Genomic DNA, 23872 nt, shown 5'->3' with positions numbered 1-23872 from the left:
TATTTTCTTTCAATAGACTTCTCACTCACACAAAGGTTCATCTAGATGCGGGTTTTAAGTACAAAACACACCCCAAAAAATAAATAAAAAAAAAAAACAAATTCCAAAATACAAAAGCAGCTATTTAATTTAAGCAGCAGATTGAAGTACAGACCATACTCCTTGGAGGTTGCTGTGGGTTTTTAGTTGTGCTTTTGAAACTGTGTTTTATGTACAAATTATAAATTTAACAGTATAATTTAACTTTTAAGCAGAAATATTATTTATCTCTTCATTGTTACTTCAATTGGATTGTTGAAACTCTTGGGCTCTGCTAGTTGCATAATTTGTCTTTGGTGATGTATATACGTTGTCTTTTGAATGTATGATGATTATTGCAAGTGTTTTTATATTATCAACAGTTAATCAGTTTTCATGTCAATGATTGTGTATAGGTGAGACCTTTATTCTATACAACCAGCAGACGAAGGGGAACAAAAGAGAGTTAATTCAACTTGGAGCTCCTATTTTTGGTCATATAGAAGAGGAAGCAACAACTAAACATGAAAAGAGTAAGTAAAGCTTCTCTAGTATTTCTTCCACAGGAGTCCCATCTTTCCAGCCAATTCCTACTCTTCTTCAAAGCGTCATTGACCACCTGGTTCAGTGGCATCTAATCTTTTGCTGCATCATTGTGTTCCTCTCCTGATTTTGTTCAAATAGTGTGTGAGCTAAGCTCTCAAGACTTGTTTTACTATGCCTCACAGTTTATTACATTCTCCTAGATGTCTTCTCTTGCTCATTTGAGACCTGAACAAGTTCTTTTGGGAGGCTTTTTTTTGTGGTGCTATATTGAAAATGAATTACTACTTTTAGAACATTGCTTATGGAATACACATACTTAAATGCTTTGTGTGTTTGCAGCTGCCCATCTATGCTTCGGAGTTACATTTTTATGCTACTATTGCTTTTGAGTTGTGAGCAAGGTTGTGTGTGACTTTTAGCTGGTGTTGATTTTTGCTGCCATAGGACTGCTGGTGTTGATAAGAACAAGGCTGATTTTTTGGTTGAGAATTGTGAATTTAATTTTTGGATATGGTATTTTGTGGGTAATGATGATTGGATATTAAATTGAATAAGAAAGTGAATTACTATTGCATTTACTATTTGAATGGGAATTATTATTTCATATTAAGGCTATTCATTTTTATTATAGGTATTTTTTTAGTTCAATCGCATAAAATTAGCACAATTAAAAAAGAGAGAAAAAAAAAAGAGGATTTCACGGCGTTTTTAAAACGCCACCTAAACTCTAAAAAACTAACTGTCAGTTTTTTTTAAAATATAATACGGCGTTTTGAAAACGTCGCTAAAAAACATAGTGACGTCATGGTAGGGACATTTCGCGCTTTTTCAAAAAACACCGTCTATACTAATATCACGACGTTTTTAAAACATCGTAAAGATACATCGACAACCGCATCTTCGACGCTTGGTACTAAACGCCGCAAAAGGAACTAGCGGCGTTTTTGATAGATATAGCGGCGTTTTTTAAATGCCACTAAAAGTCCAATTTCCAGCAGTGGACGAAGAATGAATAGACCAATTGCCATACTAATTGGCTAACTCTTTTCTATTACAACTAATCGCCTATAACAAATATCCCAATAAGAAAATGATATAGTCAAAGCGCATAAATTTGATTAATTCTTTTAGAAAAAATTAGTCTAAGGTCTTTCTCTCATTTTTAATAATGAAAAAGATTCACAATATTATTTTATGATGTCTAAGGTCCCTCAACCCCACACCTATGTATCACAGAGAAATTTGATATATCTCACGGCTTCAAACCCTCACATCTCTCTCTCTCTCTCTCTCTTTGTGTGTGTGCTAGACTCACACCTCCTCTTTTCTCTCTCCTCACTACTCTTCTCTCTCTCTCTCTCTCTCATCGATTTTAACGACGAGATCGCGTTTGCCTTCCCGTCAATCTTTATCAAATTTATCCCCATCTACCAGTTCAAAACCCTAGATCTTTCTCTTTTATCTCTCTCTTCCTCTTCTATCATCTCCGGCTTCTCACCGCTACCGCTGTCTCTATCATCGCCTCAGATTGCCACCACCATTATCGCCTCAGATCACGATCGCCGTCACCGTCACCGTCTCAATCATCGTCTCCTCTTCTTCTCTCTTCTCCAACCACCACCAACGTTCCTCACTACTGCCGCCCGTATCTCCATCATCACCTCAAATCTGAGATCGACCAAACCTCCTCATTCTCTCTCTCTCTCTCTCTCTCTCTCTCCTTCATATCTAGCATACGATGATATCTGACATACGATGAAAATGATCAAAGTCGTCTAGATTGTAACAATCATGGAGAGAGAGTGAGAGAGAGAGAGAAAAGGGAACACACCTTTAGTTTCTGAGCATTCAGCAATCATAGCGATTGAGCTCTGTGTGTGTGTGTGTGTGTGAAAGAGAGAGAGAGAGAGAGAGATGAAAGGGTTTTAGTTAAAAAATCAGCGAGAACTCAAGATGTGGTTCTGTGTATGTGTCATGGCAATTGACGGTCTCCGACTTGTTAGTATTTTGTTCTAATCAATTTTCTCTGCATAATTTTCTCTAAGTGTTGTTTAATTTTTTTCTGAATTTCTTTAGTTTGAATTCAGAGAAATTTCAATTTTCTCTGCCCTGGGTAATTTTCTCTGTGTTGTTCAATTTTCTTTGGATTTCTCTAGTTTGAACTCAGAGAAATTTCAATTTTCTTTGGTTTGAACCGAGAAAAATTCTTTTGGAAGTCAAGAATTTCTCTGGGTTCAAATTTCTCTAGATCAATGTTGAGGGACCTTAAACATTATGAAAATATTGAATGTCTTTTTTGCTATAAAATCTTAATATCAAGTACCTTAAAAAAAATCTCCATTCTTTTATTTTTATATAAATTTACCGTATAAACAATGTGTATGTGTAGAATCTAATTTAAAAAACAAAAATCACTCAGTTTGTTTGGTTTCAGTTTTTTGAAAATTGAAATTTTTTTTCATATTTTTTTATTTTTAGTGAATATTTTTAAAATTTTAAGCAATTTTCTTTTACTTTTTTATATGTACCTTACTTAGATATATCTAAATAATAAAATATTTGTGAAAAAATATTTTTAAAAATTAATAAATACACAAAAATACTAAAAAAAATAATGAATTTTCATTTTTTTTATTTTTGGTATTCAGTGAATTTTTTAAAGATTTTTTTTTTATAAATATTATACTTTTTAAGTGTATTTATATTAGGTATGTCTAAAAATTAAAATAACTGTTTAAAATATTAAAAAAATCAGTGCAAATAAAAAAAATACAAAAAAACGAAAAAGTAAAGGGTATGTTTAGTTTGTGTTTTGAGATAAATTTTTATAAAAAAATTTAGTGGGGGAGTTTAAAATTTTTTTTAGTTTATTTGGTTGTATATTTTGAAAATAATTTTCGAATAGGAGTTTGGGATGATTTTATATTTTTTTATAGTTGAGTAGATGTGTGTGAGAAAAAAAGTAATTGATGAGGAGAGATGAGGGAGAAAAAATGATTGATTGATGTGTAGAAAAAAGAATGTGATTTTGAAAAAAAAATTAAAAAATTTGAACCAAACAAAATTTTGAAAAAAAAAATTCAAAAATTAGATCTTCAGATACATACTAAACAAGTCCAAAATTTTTTAAAAAATGAATTTTGAAAATTAAAACCAAACGGAGTGACTAGTTTTTAAATATAATGAGTACCGCAATAAAATAGTAATTTTTTTTTTTTTTAAATGGAATTTTATAAAATGATAACATAGCCAGCAAGCACGAAACAGACAGTATCCAAAGGCAGCATGATAAACGACCTTTTTTGTTTTCGTTTTTAAGTTTTTGTTAAGAGTAAAAATGGCCAACAACTTAACAAGCATGATGCATGCTTCAATTCATGGACTCGTCCTATCATGCTTCAATTCATGTATAATTATGTTCTTATATATTGTTTCTCATGTTTTAATTACATTGCCAAAATCATTTATTAACTAATTAAAGACTTTAGTTACTCTCCAATACATTAAAATAGTCTGAATCATTTAATCCAACCTATAATGTCTATGACTCACTACAACAAAAACACATTTTAGTGACACCATACTAGTGAATGTGAGGACGCTGCTGCGCAGGCTGCTGTGCGGCAATTTGGGCCCATTTTGGGGTCCATTTTGATAATTCAAACCGTTCACATTTTAGAATACGTCAAGTAGAATATGCCTTTAAAAAATCAAATTAATCGGATATCGTTTACCTATTCATCCACTCATATTTGTATTCGTTTTAATCAAGCTAAAATACATTTGTATTTATTTTTGTAGATACAAATGTGGGTGGATAAATGCGTAAACGATATCCGATTAACTTGATTTTTTGCAGGCATGTTTTACTTGACGTATTCTAAAATGTGAACGGTTCGGATTATCAAAATAGACCCCGAAATGGGCTCAAATTGCCGCACAGCAGACGCTGCTCCGCAGGCTGCGCAGCAGCGTCCCCATATCCCATACTAGTGTCATGTTCTTAAAAAATGTCACAAAAAGAATATTTTGTGGCATTTTTTAAAAAAATGTCATAGAGCCACAAACATACAAGGCTCTAGTAACATTTCAATAAAAGTGTCACTTCACTACAACAAAAATGTCACTACAACAAATTTACACTTTAGTGACACTACACTAGTGGCATGTTTTTAGAAAATGCCACAAAAATAAAAATTGGCATTAAATGTTTTAGAAAATGTCACACAACCACAAACATATAAGGCTCTAGTGGCATTTTAATAAAGAAATGTCACATCAATTTTATGACGTTTTATAAAATAATGACACAAAAAATTATATTTGTGACATTTACCAACAAATGCCACTAAACTTTAGTAGCAATGGCATTTTTTAAAAAAATGTCAGGACACTAGGTAAGTGCAAATTACTTTTTATGGCACTTAGGTGAAAAGTGTTATAAACAAATATTTTATAGTATTTTGAGAAATGTCACTAAACCAAAAACTTTCCAAGCTTATAATGACATTTTTGAAAAAACAAAAAATGTCAATATATTTTCTAAATTTTTAAAATGCAGTAAATGATTAAAAATAAATAAATTAAACTCAATATACATTACAGGAAAAAGCACATTCGGCGAATAAGTTTCCTGACCAAAAAAAATTTGGTCGCTGAAAGTATAGCTTTCAATGACCAAAACAGCATTAGTAGCCAAAAGTAAAATTTTTTTGCAACTAAACAATTTTAGTAGCCAAAAGTCTACAATTGGCGACTAAAACTAAGTTTGGTCGCTAATTATATGGGTTTTAGTGACTAAAAAATTTTTAGTAGCCCAAAGTAAAGCCTTTTGGCGACTAAAAAAATTTAGTAGCCAAAAGTCTACAATTGGCGACTAAAAATAAGTTTGGTCGCTGATTATATGGGTTTTACCGACTAAAAAATAAGTTTAGTCGCCAAAAGTGGATAAATTTAGCGCAGGAGAACTAAAATCCTAAGGCGGGAATTAAATTTTTTGACGACTAAAATTTTGGTAGCTGAAAGTGCATCTTCGGCGACCAAATCCGATTTTGGTTGGCAAAAGTTAAGTTTTTAGCAACTAAAAAACAATTAGTAGCCACAAGTATAGAATTGGCGACTAAAAAATATTATTAGTCACCAAAAGTGGTCTTTTTTATTTTGCTAGTAAATAGTTTATTTTACATAAATTATGTTCAATAAAATAATTATGTTTATACATATACTTTTGTATTTAATATGGATGTATGTACTATATAAATAATATATGTTGCATATATAATCATGTGGTGCTATAGAGGCGTAGTGGGAAGAGTGTGGTGTATAAGGTTTATGGTGCGGGAGGTTGGCGGTTCGAGTCTCCGCAAGAGCGGATCAAATTGTTCTACAACGAATTATCGTCACGAATGACACTTGATAGCGTCACGAATAGTGACTTCCATGACATTAAAGTGTCACTGAAATGCTTTAGCCTTGATGGTGTAATGACACTTATAAGTGTTACTAACTCTTTTTTTAATGGCGCTTGATAGTGCCACAAATAATTTCTACCATGACATCAAAATGTCATTGAAAGTTTTTAGCCATGATGGTGCAGTGGCGCTTGTAAGTATCTACCGTGGCACGGATACAAATGGCACTTGTTCAAAATGCCACAAAACTAAAAAATGTCATTAAACCAATAGTTTTGTGGTACTTTTAAATGTCACTAAACTAAGAAAATGTTATATTGTCTAGACTTATTTAGATAATCCATTTTGTTTAGTTTTTAAGTTATTGATCATTACAAATATATATATATATATATATATTGATTTAATAATCGGAATCATATAATTTATCATCTTTGTTTTCATAAAAATAGAAGATGAGTATGATTTTAAAAATAAACTGTTTAATTTTTTAAAGCAAAATCAATTTGATTCAATTATAATATTAGATACAATCCTCATATAAAGTGGAACTCACATATTGTTGGAGCTCATCTTATGTAAGAGACACTACAACATTTTCTTAGTTTAGTGACATTTGAAAGTGCCACAAAATTATTAGTTTAATGACATTTTTTAGTCTTGTGGCATTTTGAACAAGTGCCATTTGTATCCGTGCCACGGTAGATATTTGCAAGTGTCACTACACCATCATGGCTAAAAACTTTCAATGACATTTTGATGTCATGATAGATATTATTTGTGGCACTATCAAGCGCCATTAAAAAAAGAATTAGTGACACTTATGAGTATCATTACACCATCAAGATTAAAACCTTTCAGTGACACTTTAATGTCATGGTAGGCACTATTCGTGACGCTATCAAGTGCCATTCGTGACGATAATTCGTTGTAGAACAATTTGATCCGCTCTTGTAGAGACTCGAACCGCCAACCTCCCGCACCATAAACCTTATATACCACACTCTACCCAACTACACCTCTATAGCACCACATGATTATATATGCAACATATATTATTTATATAGTACATACATCCATATTAATATAAAAGTATATGTATAAACATAATTATTTTATTGAACATAATTTATGTAAAATAAACTATTTACTAGCAAAATAAAAAAAAGACCACTTTTGGAGACTAATAATATTTTTTAGTCGCCAATTCTATACTTTTGGCTACTAATTATTTTTTAGTAGTTGTTAAAAAACTTAACTTTTGCCGACCAACATCGGATTTGGTAGCCGAAGATGCACCTTTAGCTACCAAAATTTTGGTCGCCAAAAAATTTAATTCCTGCTTACGATTTTAGTTCTCCCGCGCTAAAAATGACCACTTTTGGTGACGAAACTTAATTTTTAGTCGCCAATTGTAAACTTTTGGCTACTAAATTTTTTTTAGTCACCAAAAAGCTTTACTTTTGATTACTAAATTTTTTTTAGTTGGTAAAACCCATATAATTAGCGACCAAACTTATTTTTAGTCGCCAATTGTAAACTTTTGGCTACTAAATTTTTTTAGTCACCAAAAAGCTTTACTTTGGGCTACTAAAAAATTTTTAGTTACTAAAACCTATATAATTAGCGACCAAACTTAGTTTTAGACGCCAATTGTAGACTTTTGGCTATTAAAATTGTTTAGTCGCCAAAAAGCTTTACTTTTGGCTACTAATGCTGTTTTGGTCGCTGAAAGGTATACTTTCAGCGACCAAATTTTTTTGGTCAGGAAATTTAGTCGCCGAATATGCTTTTTCCTGTAGTGTATATTGAGTTTAATTTATTTATTTTTAATCATTTACTGCATTTTAAAAATTTAGAAAATATATTGACATTTTTTGTTTTTTCAAAAATGCCATTATAAGCTTGGAAAGTTTTTGGCTTAGTGGAATTTCTCAAATGGTATAAAATATTTGTTTATGACACTTTTCACTTAAGTGCCATAAAAAGTAATTTGCGCCTATCTAGTGTCCTGATATTTTTTAAAAAATACCATTGCTACTAAAGTTTAGTGGCATCTATTGGTAAATGTCACAAACATAATTTTTTGTGTCATTATTTTATAAAATGCCATAAAATTGATATGACAATTCTTTATTGAAGTGCCACTAGAGCCTTTTATGTATGTGGTTCTGTGGCATTTTTCTAAAACATTTAATGTCAATTTTTATTTTTGGGGCATTTTCTAAAAACATGCCACTAGTGTAGTGTCACTAAAGTGTAAATTTATTGTAGTGACATTTTTGTTGTAGTGAAGTGATACTTTTTTTAATTGAAATGCCACTAGAGCCTTGTATGTTTGTGGCTCTATGACATTTTTCTAAGAAATGCCACAAAATATTCTTTTGTGACATTTTTTAAGAACATGCCACTAGTATAGTGTCACTAAAATATGTTTTCATTGTAGTGAGAATTGTGTCTATTTTTATCGTCCAATTACATGCACTTAAAATTTTAAGTCCACTTGCTAACTATTGGAGACAAAAACTTCTACGAACCAAATTAATTACAAAAATGCTTTAGAGCTCTAATATAAGAGCTCTAATGGGAAGATGGGACCCACCCTGATGTGATGTTTGTGCCTTGTTTTGTTTTTTTGTTTTTTTGTTTTTTTTGCTTTGACACATCACTAGAGCTCAAATTAGAGCTCTAGATTTAGAGCTCTCTAGCATTTCCCAATTAATTAAGCCCTCGAATTAGTATTTTAATAAATTTATCGAACAATCCCATAATAATACAAATTTAAGAGGGTAATTGTGTAAAAGGACCCAATAGAAGTGTAATATCAATTGGAAAGTGTGAAACTTTCAATGAGAAGAAAACAATATCTATATATTAAGGAAAAGGGGATTTCTAATCCCCAAGCCTTGTGGGAGTTTCAATATTCTAATCTAAATTTTTTGATTTTTTGATTTAAAAAAAAAAAAAAAACTCAACATTTATTGACTTCTCTCAATCCACTTTTTGACTTTTCCTATATCTACTCCTACGCCTTTTTTAACTTCTCTCATATACTATGGCTAGTGATGAGATTGTTAAATTATTTTTATAAAAAAATCTTAAAAAAAATAATTTGTATATTAAAAAAATATTTGAAAGAAACATAAATTTTTATTAAATCTATCTATCTATCTATCTATCTATCTATATCTATATACTAAGAAAAATGGGGTTTCTAACCCTCAAGCCTTGTAGCAGCTCCAATATCCCAATCTAAATTTCCTGATATTTTGATTTAAAAAAAAAAAACTCAGCATTTATTGACTTCTCCCAACCCACTTTTTGACTTCTCCTATATCTACTCCTACGCCCTTTTTAACTTCTCCCATACACTATGGCTAGTGATGAGATTGTTAAATTATTTTTATAAAAAAATCTTAAAAAAAATAATTTCTATATTAAAAAAAATCTAAAACAGACATAAATTTTTATTAAATATATCTATCTATCTATCTATCTATCTATCTATCTATCTATATCTTCTATATATTAAGGAAAAGAGAGTTTCTAACCCCAAGCCTTGTGGGAGCTCTAATATCCCAATCTAAATTTCCTGATTTATTTATTTAAAAAAAAAAAAGAAACTCAGCATTTATTGACTTCTCCCAACACACTTTTTGACTTCTCCTATATCTACTCCTACGCCCTTTTCAACTTCTCTCATACACTATGGCTAGTGATGAGATTGTTAAATTATTTTTATAAAAAAATCTTTAAAATAATAATTTGTATATTAAAAAAATATATAAAACAAACATAAATTCTTATTAAATCTATCTATCTATATCTATATATTAAGGAAAATGGGGTTTCTAACCCCCAAGCCTTGTGGGAGTTCCAATCTCCTAATCTAAATTTCCTGATTTTTTGATTTTAAAAAAAAAAATCTTAGCATTTATTAACTTCTCCGAACTTCCAAATCTTACCTCATAATAACACTTTAATGCATTAAGAACAAGTATAAAAAAATTCTTTGAAATCCAACACATGAATTTCTTGAAAAGTCTCAACACATATGATTATTATTCCTTATAATAGCACTTTAATGCATTAAAAACAAGTATAAAATTTTTTTTTTGAAAAGTCCAACACATATGATTATTATCAAAATATTAAATTTTAATATAATATAATAAAAAAGAAAAGACATTTAATTCCTTAAAAAGTCCAACACACATGATTATTATCAAAATATTAAACTTTAATATAATATAAAAAAAGAAAAAAAACAAGACATTTAAAATAAAAAAAATATTTAAAAATTATAATTTATATGTATAAATAATTATAAATACAATCTGTAGATAGCACGAATGATATGCTAATAAGTTATTAAAGTAAAACCCAAGAAGAGGTTTAGGTGGATATATATATCATGTCCTTGCCTGGGCCTTCCTGTGTGCGTAAATAATTAATATAGTGCCCACCATAATTTTCTTTTCTGGGCTTTTCAAAAATCTCATCACAAGCAATATGCCCGCACACTACTTACATGGAGAGCCATGAGCATAGGTCTTGTTTGGGAGTGTATATATGTTTATAATTTTTTTTTTTTTTTTATAAAAAGAAAAAAATTGAAATTTGGAATCAAAATATTTGTTTGGTGTTTTTTACTTTAAAAAATGTAGACAGCAACAAAATTTATTCAATTCTGCAGCAAAGATAAATATTTTTTCATTTATTTTTTTAAAAAAAATTCATTTATCTCTTTTGAGTGGAGATGCTTTTAGGTAGTGCAATGCTCTTAAACTAGTAGGATGTGTTTAATTTATAGATTTCTTAAACTAGTAGGATGTGTTTAATTTATAGATTTGAGAAGAAATTTAAAAAAAAAAAAGAAAATAATATGTGAAATATAAATAAAATATATTTATATTTCACACACTTTTTTTTCTTTTATTTTTTAAATCCCTCGACAAATTCATAAACTGAACAATGCCTTAGAGAATTAAAAATGAATGGGGACAAATGATCAATTTTAATATATACCAGTTTGGTTCAAAACAAAAAGTGTAGACTCTATGTGATTAGTCAAGGGAAGGAATTAGAGACAGACGGTGTGTTTGGTTTGATTTTAGGAGATAAATTTTTTTAAAAAAAATCTTGAGAAAAAAGTTTAGAAATTTTTTAGTTTGTTTGGTTGTATATTTTGAAAATAGTTTTGGAATAGTATAAGAGTTTGAGATAATTTAATATTTTGTTATAATTGAGTAGATGTGTGTGAGAGAAAAAGTGATTGAGAAAGAGAGAGGAGAGAGAGAAAGTGATTGATTGATGTGTAGCAGAGAAAAAGTGATTTTGAATTTTTTAAAAAAAATTTCTAACCAAACAAAATTTTAAAAATTATATTTTGAGAGTTAAACCAAATAAGACCATAATGCTCTAGGCCACTAAGCCTTCCTTTGACAATGACTTTTTTAGTTAATTTTTTGGCTTTTTTAATTTTTTTAACATCAGACTTTTTTATTTGTTTGGTATTTTTGATTAACTTTTTTAACTTTTTAATTTTGGAATGGTGTTGTTGTTGTGATTTTTGACCTTTTATAATTTATTTATTTATTATTTTTTTTTTTTATCATTTTGTGATTTTTTAGCCCAACACAAAAATCAAACGGCACTAGTAGGAAGTCCGAAAATCTGTGGCTCGAATGGCTCGAAACTGCCAAAACGACGTCGTTTTGCTACCAAAACGACGCAAAACGACACCGTTTTGACAATTTCAAACCATTTGAACCACACATTTTGTGACCCTCAAACATTATTCAAAATCAAAAGCCTAAGAAACCAAATAAAAAGATTAGACCCCACTTTCGAGCAGAACAAGATTGACAACTGTAGAAATAGAGACTTCTTTGGTCGATGAGGATCGGTTTTTGCTGTGCAAGCGTTAATGAATTACAGAAATTCAGACCACGTTTAGAAATAGACTTTTTTTTAATAATTTTTTAATTAAAATATAAGGTAAAAAAATTAATATATTTGGAATAATTTTTTAATTTTTTACGAAAGGATATACAAAATGTAAAAAAAAAAAATCTTAGATTTTTTAGTATAGGTTATAAACTTTTTGATTTTTTTTAGTAATTTTGTTGGCTTATTTTTCCTACGAAGGAAAATATCGTAAATGGGAGCGTGCCAACAAAAATTGAAAAATTCTTACAGATTAAATTCAAGTCAATTATCAAGCAATTGTGTTGACGGTTCTTTTGCCTCAATAAAGAAGATTTCAAAATTGCTAAGTGTAGAGAGAAGAAAAATTAACAAAAGAATGAGGGAGACGAAAAAAAATGATTGAGTGAACAATCGGGGTGATTGAGTGAACAATCAAAGTAACAATTACTTACCTCTACTCATATACTTTGAAAATGAAGTGCATAAAATGCTTCGAAAAGAAAGTGCTGAAAATAAATGTTTCGAAAAAGAAGTGCGTAAAATAAACTGCAGGAAATATAAATGACAATAAAAATATAAATCAATTGTCTTTTATTTGAGTTCTGGATCTTTTACAATGTTATCATGAATGGCTTTTCATAAACAAATATTTGTAGAAAAAAACTACCTAATAACTGCTATATTCATCCATCTCCTCCATTTCATACTTCATGATTTTCCATAGCTTCCTTTAACCTCCATTTCATGCTTCATATTCTCCACTTTGTTCTCCATCATTTTTCTATATTTCATAACTTCTAATAACCTCCAATGAGTAGGAGAGTGTCATATGTCCTGCAACTATATAAATAATAAATAATAATAAAATTACAAATTTATGACGCGCCAACATTATCCCCTGCGGCCCTTAAAAATAATGTTTACTTGAATTTTTAAAGGGCCGAACCAAACATATGACTAATCTAAGCAATAAAATGCTTCGAATAATATTAACAAAGTGCTTCAAATAATATAATAGCACCAATAAAGTGCTTCGAATGACATAATAGCACCAATAAGGTGCTTCGAACGAGCATTAAATTATGACTAAATGTCTCGAATTATGTATATAAATATATGCCTTGAAGAGATATTATATATGTACTTCGAATAAGCATAAATCCTTCGAAGGAAATTAAACAATTTTATTTTACTTGTGCTTCAAAAATTTAGAAAACTTAGGTTGATATTGCTTGTATTTAGAATCATTTAGAATCTCATATTTTTATGGCAAAGTCAATATCCAAACATGATTTACCTTAATAAACTGTTACACATGCTAGTTATTATGGACTAGTAATAAGTTTCGAAGGTGGTATAGAAGACCAAAATCATCCTTTGAAGGTCGAAAGTACAGACAAATGACAAATTACATCATTGTAAATACTCGGCAAAGCTTTGAATGTTCACAACCACCATTATTGTTTCTTCAAAACTGTTATTGATGCAAAATGGAGTGCTTCGAAGCTTACAAAATTATGACAAAAGGGTTTTCAAAGCAACTTTTGGCCAACATTGTGGTTATTTAAATTTTGTATATTCTGGTTCATATATAATTAATGAAAATATTAATTTTGTGCTTCGAACCAATTATTAATTCTCCGAAGACACCAAAAGCGTTGTTCTTCGAACCAACTTTTGTAGAATACTAGTTACATTTTTATGTAACAAATGGCTATAAAAATGTTTATCAATAAAGCCACTAATTATCATGCCAAAAATAGGCATTATTTGATAATTAATTAATTGTCATTTTATATATATTTGAAAGGAGGAACACATTTCGAAAGCTTTTTCGTCTCATGTTACATTTCGAAGGTGTTTATTGATGACAAAACTACCCTTCAAAAGTCACATATGTTACTGAAGGATCAAAATCGTCATTCGAAAGTGCTCACGACATCTCTTCGAACCAAATCCAAATAGTTGGATTACAATGAAATTAGTTTGACATTTTAACTAGTCATTAGTGGCTATAAAATGATATTTCAATGAATACATATAATAGCAAAATCATTTATCCTTTGAAAAGAGGTTTAACAACCCCCACATGTTTTTAATAACATGCTTCCAAGTGTCTTGTGACATGCTTCGAAGGTAACTACAAAATCAAATGGCGATGGTTTTATGGATCAACTAATAATCATATTTTTGACCCAATATATTGCAATAACGAAATATTATTTGTTAGCCATACCATCAATGTCAATGTTTGATGTGATCCACAAGTCCAAAATCGATTTTGAACAACAAAAGTCATGGTACAGTGTGATCATGAAAATTCTTACTTTTTAACACTTTGAAAAATGTCAAAAATTTTGAATTTATGAACAGTGGCTTGTTCATTATTCTTGATCATGTTTGGTTTAAAAACATGACTTTCGCGAAATTAATTTTCATAATTATTTGGCAAAATAGGCTGTTTTTCCATGTTAGCTATTAATGGCTTATGAAAATCCCCCATAAGTATGTTATTTTCATGACTTGACTCTCTTAAAATTGATTTTTGGACTCCCCGAGCTATGCATGAAACATCATTCTTAGCCAAATTTGGCTCAAGAACATGCTTTTTGTTATGTTAATTTCATAAATTAGCTTTTTAAAAATGGGCTCTTGAACCCCCCGAGCCATTGACGAAATTATATTTTCACTAATTTCATTCACAAATGACTTGAAAATATTTTGTAAAACCCCACAAAATTCAGTCGTTGGAGACTTGACAAGAAGGGTTAATAGCTCATGTCTCCATTGGCAAATTTCCATATCAAATTGATGAATTACTCCAATTAAATGGTGTGTTTTTTTCTTTTACCAAACAATATTGTAATGGATGGAAGTTTGTTTCATCAAGAAAATGGATCTCTTCTTAAAGATTCAAATTTTTTTTGTTTACGCCAAAAGGTTTCATCTAGGCTATTTAGAATAGACGAATCCAATTTATTTTTCATTTCTTACACTTGATATCCGACTGAGCGTGCCAAAAATTGTTGGCTTATTTAAAATATCATAAATGCGAGCATGCCAACAAGAATTGAAAAATCCTTACAGATTAAATTCAAGCCAATTATCAAGCGATTGTGGTGACGGTTCTTTTGCCTCAATGAAGAGGACTTCAAAATTGCCAAGTGTAGAAAATAGAAAAATTAACAAAAGAAGGAAGGAGACAGAGAAAGATGATTGAGTGAACAATTGGAGTGATTGAGTGAACAATCAAAGTAACAATTACTTATCTCTACTCATATGCTTTGAAAAGGAAGTGCATAAAATACTTCGAAAATGAAGTGTTGAAAATAAATGCTTCGAAAAGGAAGTCGTAAAATAAATTGCAGGAAATATAAATGACAAGAAAAATATAAATCAATTATCTTTTATTTGAGTTCTGAACCTTTTACAATGTAGCCATGAATGACTATTTATAGGTAAATATTTGTAGAAAAAAACTACTTAATAACTACCATATTCTTCCATCTCTTCTATTTCATACTCTATGATCTTCCATAACTTCCTTTAACCTCCACTTCATGCTCTATGTTCTCCACTTTGTTCTCCATCATCTTTCCACATTTCATAACTTCTCATAACCTCCAAATGAGTATGAGAGTGCCACATGTCCTGCAATTATATAAATAATGAATAATAATGAAATTACAAATTTATAATGCCAACAAACTTTTTGGCTTTTACGTTAAAACAGTTGCATGTCAAATGAGACCTCAATAATGTCTTTACACAGACATATGTGGTGTACCATGGCCAAGATATATATAATGCCTGTGTTGTACAGCTTGTGAAGCAGTGAACTTTCTTTGTGTGTATTCATTGAAAGAGAGGAAATATATATATATATATATAAATATATACAATACATAACCTAATTTAGATCCTATTGTCATTGCCTATTTACATTTCTATGAAAATGGAAAACAAATCAAGTGAAAGAAGAATGAGGATTGACTGTCCAAACCTGTAGGAGATCCTAAATTTAGTGCATTACTCAACTTTACATTCCTTAACACTCCCTCTCAAGTTTGGAATGTATGTTGATAATTCCTAACTTGCCAAGTAAGGTCGAGAATTGTGAAGAACTCAATGGCTTTGTAAAAATGTCGGTGGGCTGGTGTGATGTGGATATGTGAATCATTTTGATCATTCCTTCTTGAATCTTTTCTCGTATAAGATGACAATCAATTTCTATGTGTTTTGTTCACTCATGAAGAACTGGGTTTGAAGCAATATGGAGTGTTGCTTGATTGTCACAATATGGGTTGGCAGGGTATGGATGCTTGATGCCCAAATCTTGTAGAATGTATTTTAACTAGGTAATTTCATAACAAGTTGTAGCCATAGATCGATGTTCAGCTTCTACACTAGATCGTCACACCATAGTTTGTTTATTGGCTTTCTAGGAAACTAATGAATTGCCAAGAAGTATGTAGTACCGGGTAACGGATCATCGAGTATCACAATATCTAGCCTAATCTGCATCACAAAATGCATTTAATTGAATTGATCTAGTTGTAGGAAGAAAAATTCCTTGACCGGGTATTTGTTTCACATAACGCAAGACATGATGAGCTGCCTCTAAATGTGGAACCCGTGGTTTGTCCATAAATTGACACTACTAGAAAAATGACCTTTTGCTACCATACAATTTGCGACCCCCTAATTATCAGTCGCAAATAATCTATTATTCCTTATATTTTTTCTTCCTTTTTTCCTTATAATTGCCCTAGCCCTATTTCACAAACATTGATATCGTTCCCCTCTCTCTCTCTCTCTCTCTCTAATCAATCATCGAAGTTCTCAGTTCTCAGGTCGCCAGTAACGTTTCTCTCTCCTTCGGCTGCCTCGCCTTCGCCCCTGCCCTCCTCAACCTCTTCCAGGTCTCTTTCTCTCTCTTTATATATATGCATATATTTGTGTATATATCTCTGATAGCTTGTGTTCTAGATGATTCTAGAGAGAGAATTGACAAATAGCTCTAAAGATCTATGGCGGATCATTCTCTTTCTCTCTCTCTCTCTCTCGCACGCATTCAACAGTCTTGTACAGCTCTGCTCTCTCGCTCGTCATAGTCGTTTGAAGATCTCCAGCGGTATGAATCTCTCTCTCAATCTCGCCCTCTCTCTCTCTCTCTCTCTCTATCTATCTATCTACACATACATATCATACGAGGAAGCTCTGGTTCGACTAATTCGTCTCATCCTCGTACAAGTATGTACTGGTTCAACTCATCTTATCCTTGCCCTATTTTCTTGCATTTTCCATATCTATTAGTGTATATCTCTCAATTTCTTCTTCAATACATTATAGTGAGTAGTACATTATTGTTTTTAACTTGAAATCAAGATTTCATTTATTATCGGCAATTTTGAATTTGTTGAGGCAAGAACTGGTAAATTTGAATTTGGAAGATAAAAAGTCCTAGTGTTGAATTTGCTTGATTTATATGTGATATTAAATTAGTTCGTTGATCATGCTGATTGGATTTTCTAGTTGATTGATCTGTTAGCATTGACATTGACATGAAGTCTGTATTGAATGAATCTGTTTCATGGATGAAGTTTCTGTGTAACATGAAGCTCAACATTGATTATTAGTGCAGGAAGACATAGAACATTTTGGAGATGTCGGTTCTCTGGATGATAATATGGATTCATTTCTGTCGCATGATGGAGGAGAGGGAAGAGATCTGTATGGTACCTTAAAACCAGGTCTTACTGAGCATAAAACAGAGTCTTCTAAGGGTAATCAATTGTTGTATTTTGTGTGTGCTATGTTTGACCTAACTGTTTGAATAATACTAAGAAATGGTCAAATTTCTCCATTTCAGGTTTTTCCTTTAGGGAAGTTGGTTGTATAAGGACAAGGAATAAAGTTACCTGCTGTCATTTTTCTTCAGATGGGAAGTTGCTAGCTAGTGCTGGACATGACAAGAAGGTAAAATACATACATTAAAAAATAAATATAATACCTGAAGACTACAGTTGCCAGGCTGGACACAATGGTTCACTTTAGTGATATATGACATGCATAAAGTTGGCATTTTCACAAAGGATATTCTCCTTTAAGATCTATGTCAATATCGTTAGTTACGTGTATGTATTTGTGGTGCGTGTGTCTGCTAGTTCCAGCCACTGATTGAACTAATGTTTCAATAAGCATACCTTAGAGTAAAAGTAATGTTAGTATAGATAAGAAGCGCTGATCCAAAAGGCGTTATGGTTAATTATTCCTGTTACATGCATCAGGTTGTCCTTTGGAGTATGGATACACTAAAAACAGAAACCACACCGGAAGAACACCAATATTTGATTACAGATGTACGTTTTAGGCCAAATTCGTCTCAGCTAGCAACAGCGTCATTTGACAAGTCTCTGCGATTGTGGGATGCGGCTAATGTAATTGTCTATACCCTCTCTTTTACGATAATGTTTGTAATTCTTGCATTTACAAGCCGCGCTTCTGCTGTTCACATTCTGGTAACCTAAAATTTGCAATGTATGAAGTTTGTATTTGTTTATCATTACCACCACAAGCACTTATTGGGCTTATTTGTGCAACCAAGTTATTGTTTAAATGCATACACCGGGCACCCTAATCATGTTATATCCCTGGATTTCCATCCCAAGAAGAACGATCTTTTCTATTTTTGTGATAGTAACAATGAAATTCGCTATTGGAATATCAATCCATTCACTTGCGCTCGTGTTTCTAAGGTTGGATTTTGTAACATTCTCTTTTGTTTCACATGTCTCCAAATTTCTACTGAAGTTGCACTGTATTATCCTTGAGTTTTGATTATCTGTTACTTGGTGTAGCAAGGAGGCAGTGCTCAGGTGAGATTTCAACCAATAAGTGGACATGTACTAGCAGCAGCATCAAATAAGGTGGTGTCCATCTTTGATGTCGAAACTGATAGACAAACTCACGCATTCCAGGTTTGTATTTGTCTTCTATTATTCCATTGATGATTATGTTCTGTATTGAGATTATGTAATCATTCACGTGGCGTGTTGAGATTATATAAAATTCAGAGTTTTTGTGGCCAGGGATGTTTTCCTGGTATTTTTGGCTGTTCAAACTGTGGGTAGTACTTTGTTCCCATCTCCTTTCGATACAGTATTTAACAGAAGTGCCATCTTATCATTAATCTGCCAATTTTATTTTAATAAATGTTTTCATCTTTTGCTAGCACAATTTGCTTTCTTGTAGCTAGTTTTTTTTTTCCTCTTTAGATTTAAAATTTTCATGCTAGTGCCATTCATGCATGAGGTAAGCATTAGCAAGAACTCAAGGAAACCCAATGTAATAATGCCAAAACTATGGGGGGTTTACTATATTTTCTTGAAGCCTCAGGGAGGTTAGTGTAATTTACTCATAAATAAGTTAATAGTTTGGTGGTGTACTAGATCTTAGTCTCTTTTCTTATTAATATTCACTGATATCCTCAAGTACATTGATTTGTTGGTGTTGATCATTTAATTACCGTGCTTGCTTAGATTGTTAATATGCATATGATCATTCATCCATTTCTCAAATCAGTTTAATAGTCATTCCAGCTTGCTCAATGTGATAAGCAAACTGCTTAACTTGGAAAAGATTTCAATCAGAATTTTTATAAATTTTGATGCACTTAGTTTTGTACACATGACTTGCACGGACTCTCATAGTTATATAACTAAAAATTATTGAGGAATGGGAACTTAGTGACCTAAAGTCCAAATGTATTTCAAGCTTTTGAACTTTTTTTCCCTACTAATCACATTTTGTATTCGTAATTAGACTCATATTGCCCTTACCCATACCATACAATTATCTATTTGGTTTACTAACCTTGTACAAGAGATCGTCATGCTTGTAGAGTAATTACAGACCACCACATTCCTGGAAGGACTCTCCAAAACCAACTTTGGTTTCCTCATTCCTTTTCCCAATTACTTAATAATCTCACCCATTTTTCTTCCCTTTTCTCCATTGGACATCCAAAAAAGACTCGTTGAATCTGGTCCCCTTCTGCCTTCTTCCAACATCCCCAACGCTTTGTGTGTCTTTCATTGCCTGAGTTTGATAATCATTAGAAAAACAACATACCTCACAGCTATGTGGTTCTATTATTCAGAACTTGCCTCCATCAACCTTGGTCGACCTGGCATATCAATACTGAGCTATCATGCCATTCCCTTGGTCACCAGCAACTTCTCCATGCCCAGTGACTTCAACCTCACCCTGATTAGCCACATCATCGGCTGTTGTAACAAGCTCTTTAGTATTCAAAACCTACATTCTTTTGGCTTTCTCATTTCAAATTTGAGTCTCTCTTTATTGGAGCTCCCATGATCTCAAAGGTGCACTCTTTTCTCTTCTTTCTTCGCTTCTCTTTAATGGGTATTTGATAGTTTTTGTGCTGTTTTTTTGGATACTGTGAGTTTCTCTGCTGTTGTTGTTGTATAAAAAAATCCTAGATGCCCAATTGGAACTGAGATTGAAGAACCTACTGTAATTTATAGGTTTTTGATGATGGGTTGTGGAAATTTTGAATTTTGAATTTTTGATTTGGGTATCATATTGTCTCTGTTCTGGTTTTCTACTGGATTTACTCCTGTAGACTAGCATTTTATAGATTGTAGATCACCTTGCAAAAATTATACTTTTAAAGACAAAATGAAGGAATTTAAAAAATATATATTTAATTATGTTATTACATTTTTTTGACGAGTCTGTTTGGTTTCAAAAGATTTAGTAACTTTTTATTTTCAGTTGTCCCCAATAAACTCTTAACTCATATATTATTTTATTTTCAGAATTTCAACAGTTGGGATTTCCCTCTTTGAAGAATGGCTCTCTTTGAATTTATATTGTGTTTAACTACATAGCATTTTATACTATGAAGGCACCTGGTTGAGTTTGATATATGTTTTTGCAGATTTTGTTGAGGGAATAGTTGATATGATCGAGCGGGTGATGTTGGGAGCCAAAGATTATGTTGCTCTTTTTTTTTTTTTTTTTGAAGAGTTGAATTTTTTAGTACAGTGTATTTAAGGATGGTTAATGGATAATGTCTATTATAAATTTAATTAATTTGTTAATTTTGTTATTTTTCATTAACAAAAAATTGTTTGGTGCTTGTAATTGATTTTTTTGTTGTAGCAAACCCGTATATGATTTTGTTTTTAAGAAATAATTATTTGCGACAGTAAAACAATGGTCGCTAAAAGTATTTTTTATTTTTTTATTTTTTTTGCGACGGCAAAATAGCTGTCGCAAAAAATAGTTTAGGTGGTCGCAAATAATTTGCGACCGTTGTTTTGCCGTCGCAAAAAGTATTTGCCACCCTCACATTTGCGTCCCCCATCTGCGGTCGCATAGGCCGTCGCAAAAAGTGTGTTTTTTAGTAGTGTGACTTAGAACATGGACTGCATTTGCCAAGTCGGGTCGAGTGATAGTCAAATAAATCAGCCACCTAACAAGTCTTCGATATGAGGAAAGGTCACTAATGTAGTCACCATCAAAATTACTAAGAGATAAATTCTATTTCATGGGAAAAGAAGTTGGTTTCGCACCAAGATATCCAACGTCTTCAAGAATTTCGAGAGCATATTTCCATTATGAAAGAGCAATGCCTTTGTTGGATCGAGCAACTTCTATGCTTAGGAAATATTTTAATTGTCCAAGACCTTTCAATTTAAATTGATCCTTTATAAATGACTTAGTGTCTTCAATGTCTTGTAGATTGTTTCCTGCTATAATGACATCATCTACATAAATGAAGAGTGTAGTAAATTTACCATCTTGGGATTAGACAAACAAGAAATAATCAGCCTTTGATTGTTTGTAGTTAGCTTGTTTGAGAGCAGTTAAGAGTTTGATAAACCATTGACGGGAAGCTTGTTTGAGACCGTACAATGATTTGTGGAGTTTGCAAACTCATGTCTCCACCTTTCATCTGAAACCAGGAGGTAAAGACATGTAGATATATTCATCAAGATCGCCATGTGAGAAAGCATTATTGACATCGAGTTGGGGAAGGTGCCAATGTTGGGTTGATGCCACAATGAAAAGGAGACAGAAGGTCACAAGCTTTGCAACTGGAGAAAAAGCTCATGGTAATCGAATCCTTCAATTTGGGGGTATCCTTTTGCTACCAATTGGGCTTTGTAACGTTTGATAGTGCCATCAAATTTGAATTTGATCTTGTATACCCATTTGCATCCAATCAGTTTCTTCCCAAGAGGGAGGGCTTGAAGAGACCACGTGCCATTAGATTAGAGAGCAACAAGCTCTTGTTACATATCAAGATGCCATTTAGAATCACGAACTGCTTGTGCAAAAGAGGATGGTTCGGTTTCAGATGTAACAATCTTGTAAAGGCGTGGCTTTTCAATTCAATCTCGGAGGACATTAAAGCAAGCGTAATATACAATGAGAGTGCTCATGAAAAACGTTCTTTCAAATCAGACCAGATTTCATGAGCACTCACATTGTATATTACGCTTGCTTTAATGTCCTCTGAGATTGAATTGAAATGCCATGCCTTTACAAGATTGTTGCAGCGCCTCCATTGTTGGAGTTCTATGGTGGAAGTTGTTAGGTCCCTTAGTCTTGTCAATCCCGCGAACAAACTTGTGTTATCGAGTTATAAATTTCCTAGTTGTTTTGTCTTGTTCGCTCAAGCGAAGGAGTTCTCGCTCGAGCGAAGGAGTCTTGTTTTCAAAAGCTGCGTCTGTATGCCTAAAACTAGAGAAGGAAAATTGTATGCTCGAGCGAAAGAAGCTTGGCTCGAGCGACGACACTTGAGGAAAACACGCATTTTTGGTTCCTTGCTTGAGCGAGAGAGTCTTCGCTCGAGTGATCTTCGCAGTCTCTATTTTCTATAAATACTTGTTTCAGCCCTAATCTACGATTACGTTTTAGAGATCCACTTTAAGGTTTTTAGGATTTTCTTTTGAGGTTGTTTACTAGTTTTCCTTGATGATTTGATTGAGTATTAAACTCATGTTTTAATAAGCACACATCAAGGAGGTTGATTGTTCATATTTAAGAGTGTTCTTCTTTGGTGGAATCCGAAGATTCAAGCGTGGAGTGTTAAAGGAGTTTGATACTATGCGTGGTCGTTGATTCGACAATAGAAGTTGTGGATTCAACTTCAATATAATCAATTCCGAGACGAAGGCTGCGGTGAAAGATATACAGAAGATTTGAAGACAAATTGAAAGCGTTTAGGTAATTTGTTTGTTATTTTTGTAATCTTTCTTTCTTCAATAGTGAATTGATTAGTGGCATTTTGCCTGTGATTTTTTTTATCACAATTGAAGGTACTTCAATTGTGGTTTTTCCACCTAAAAATTGTTTGTGTCGATTTATTTTTTTTCGAAAACAACAATCTAAATCACTTTCGTAAGTGCTTGGTGACTTAGATTGTGAGTTTTATTTGATTAGGAATTGGAATAATTAAATCTTGATCTAATCACGAATCACTTAGGCTTTTCAATTGGTATTAGAGCGGGTCACTCTTTGTTTTTATCAAAATTGTAGGAGTGTGATTTTGTGTGATTGGTGATATGGATTCAATTCATGAAGGTAACTCGACCCATGGACCTTCGTTACTTGACGGTACAAACTATTCTTATTGAACAGCTCGTATGAGAGCGTTTTTAAAATCTATCGATGAGAAAGTTTGATACTGTGTGATCTATGGATGGAGTAAACCTATTGTCACCATTAATGGTGTTGATATTCCCAAACCCCTTGATAAATGGGATGTATTCGATTATCAAAACTCGAGTTGGAACAGTAAGGCTCTCAATTCCCTTTTTTGCTCTGTCACACCTAAAGAGTTTCGCCGTATTTGCATGTGTGAGGTAGCAAAAGAGGCTTGGGACATTCTTGAAACGATTCACGAGGGTACTACTTTTATTAAAAGGTTA

General features: G+C 32.0%; 1 protein-coding gene and 1 long non-coding RNA gene across 2 annotated transcripts; both read left to right on the top strand.

Annotated features, from left to right (window-relative positions):
- Positions 1-16179: 16179 nt before the first annotated feature.
- LOC114272327 (transcriptional corepressor LEUNIG_HOMOLOG-like) lies at positions 16180-18436 on the top strand. The gene is made up of 4 exons (XM_082917574.1): positions 16180-16218; positions 17551-17692; positions 17779-17885; positions 18197-18436. The coding sequence occupies exons 1-4, from the start codon at positions 16180-16182 to the stop codon at positions 18434-18436; spliced, it is 528 nt and encodes a 175-aa protein (XP_082773700.1).
- A 169-nt stretch (positions 18437-18605) lies between these two features.
- On the top strand, positions 18606-21271 carry LOC145820907 (uncharacterized). The gene is made up of 3 exons (XR_014362947.1): positions 18606-18664; positions 18767-18886; positions 20872-21271. It is a non-coding gene; the product is annotated as an uncharacterized LOC145820907 (long non-coding RNA).
- Positions 21272-23872: the final 2601 nt, after the last annotated feature.

Source organism: Camellia sinensis, chromosome 3 (genome assembly GCF_055761805.1).
Source record: "Camellia sinensis isolate YWXY chromosome 3, ASM5576180v1, whole genome shotgun sequence".
Taxonomy (NCBI): domain Eukaryota; kingdom Viridiplantae; phylum Streptophyta; class Magnoliopsida; order Ericales; family Theaceae; genus Camellia; species Camellia sinensis.
Note: the sequence above shows the minus strand (reverse complement) of the source record. Positions and strands in the feature narration are given on the sequence as shown.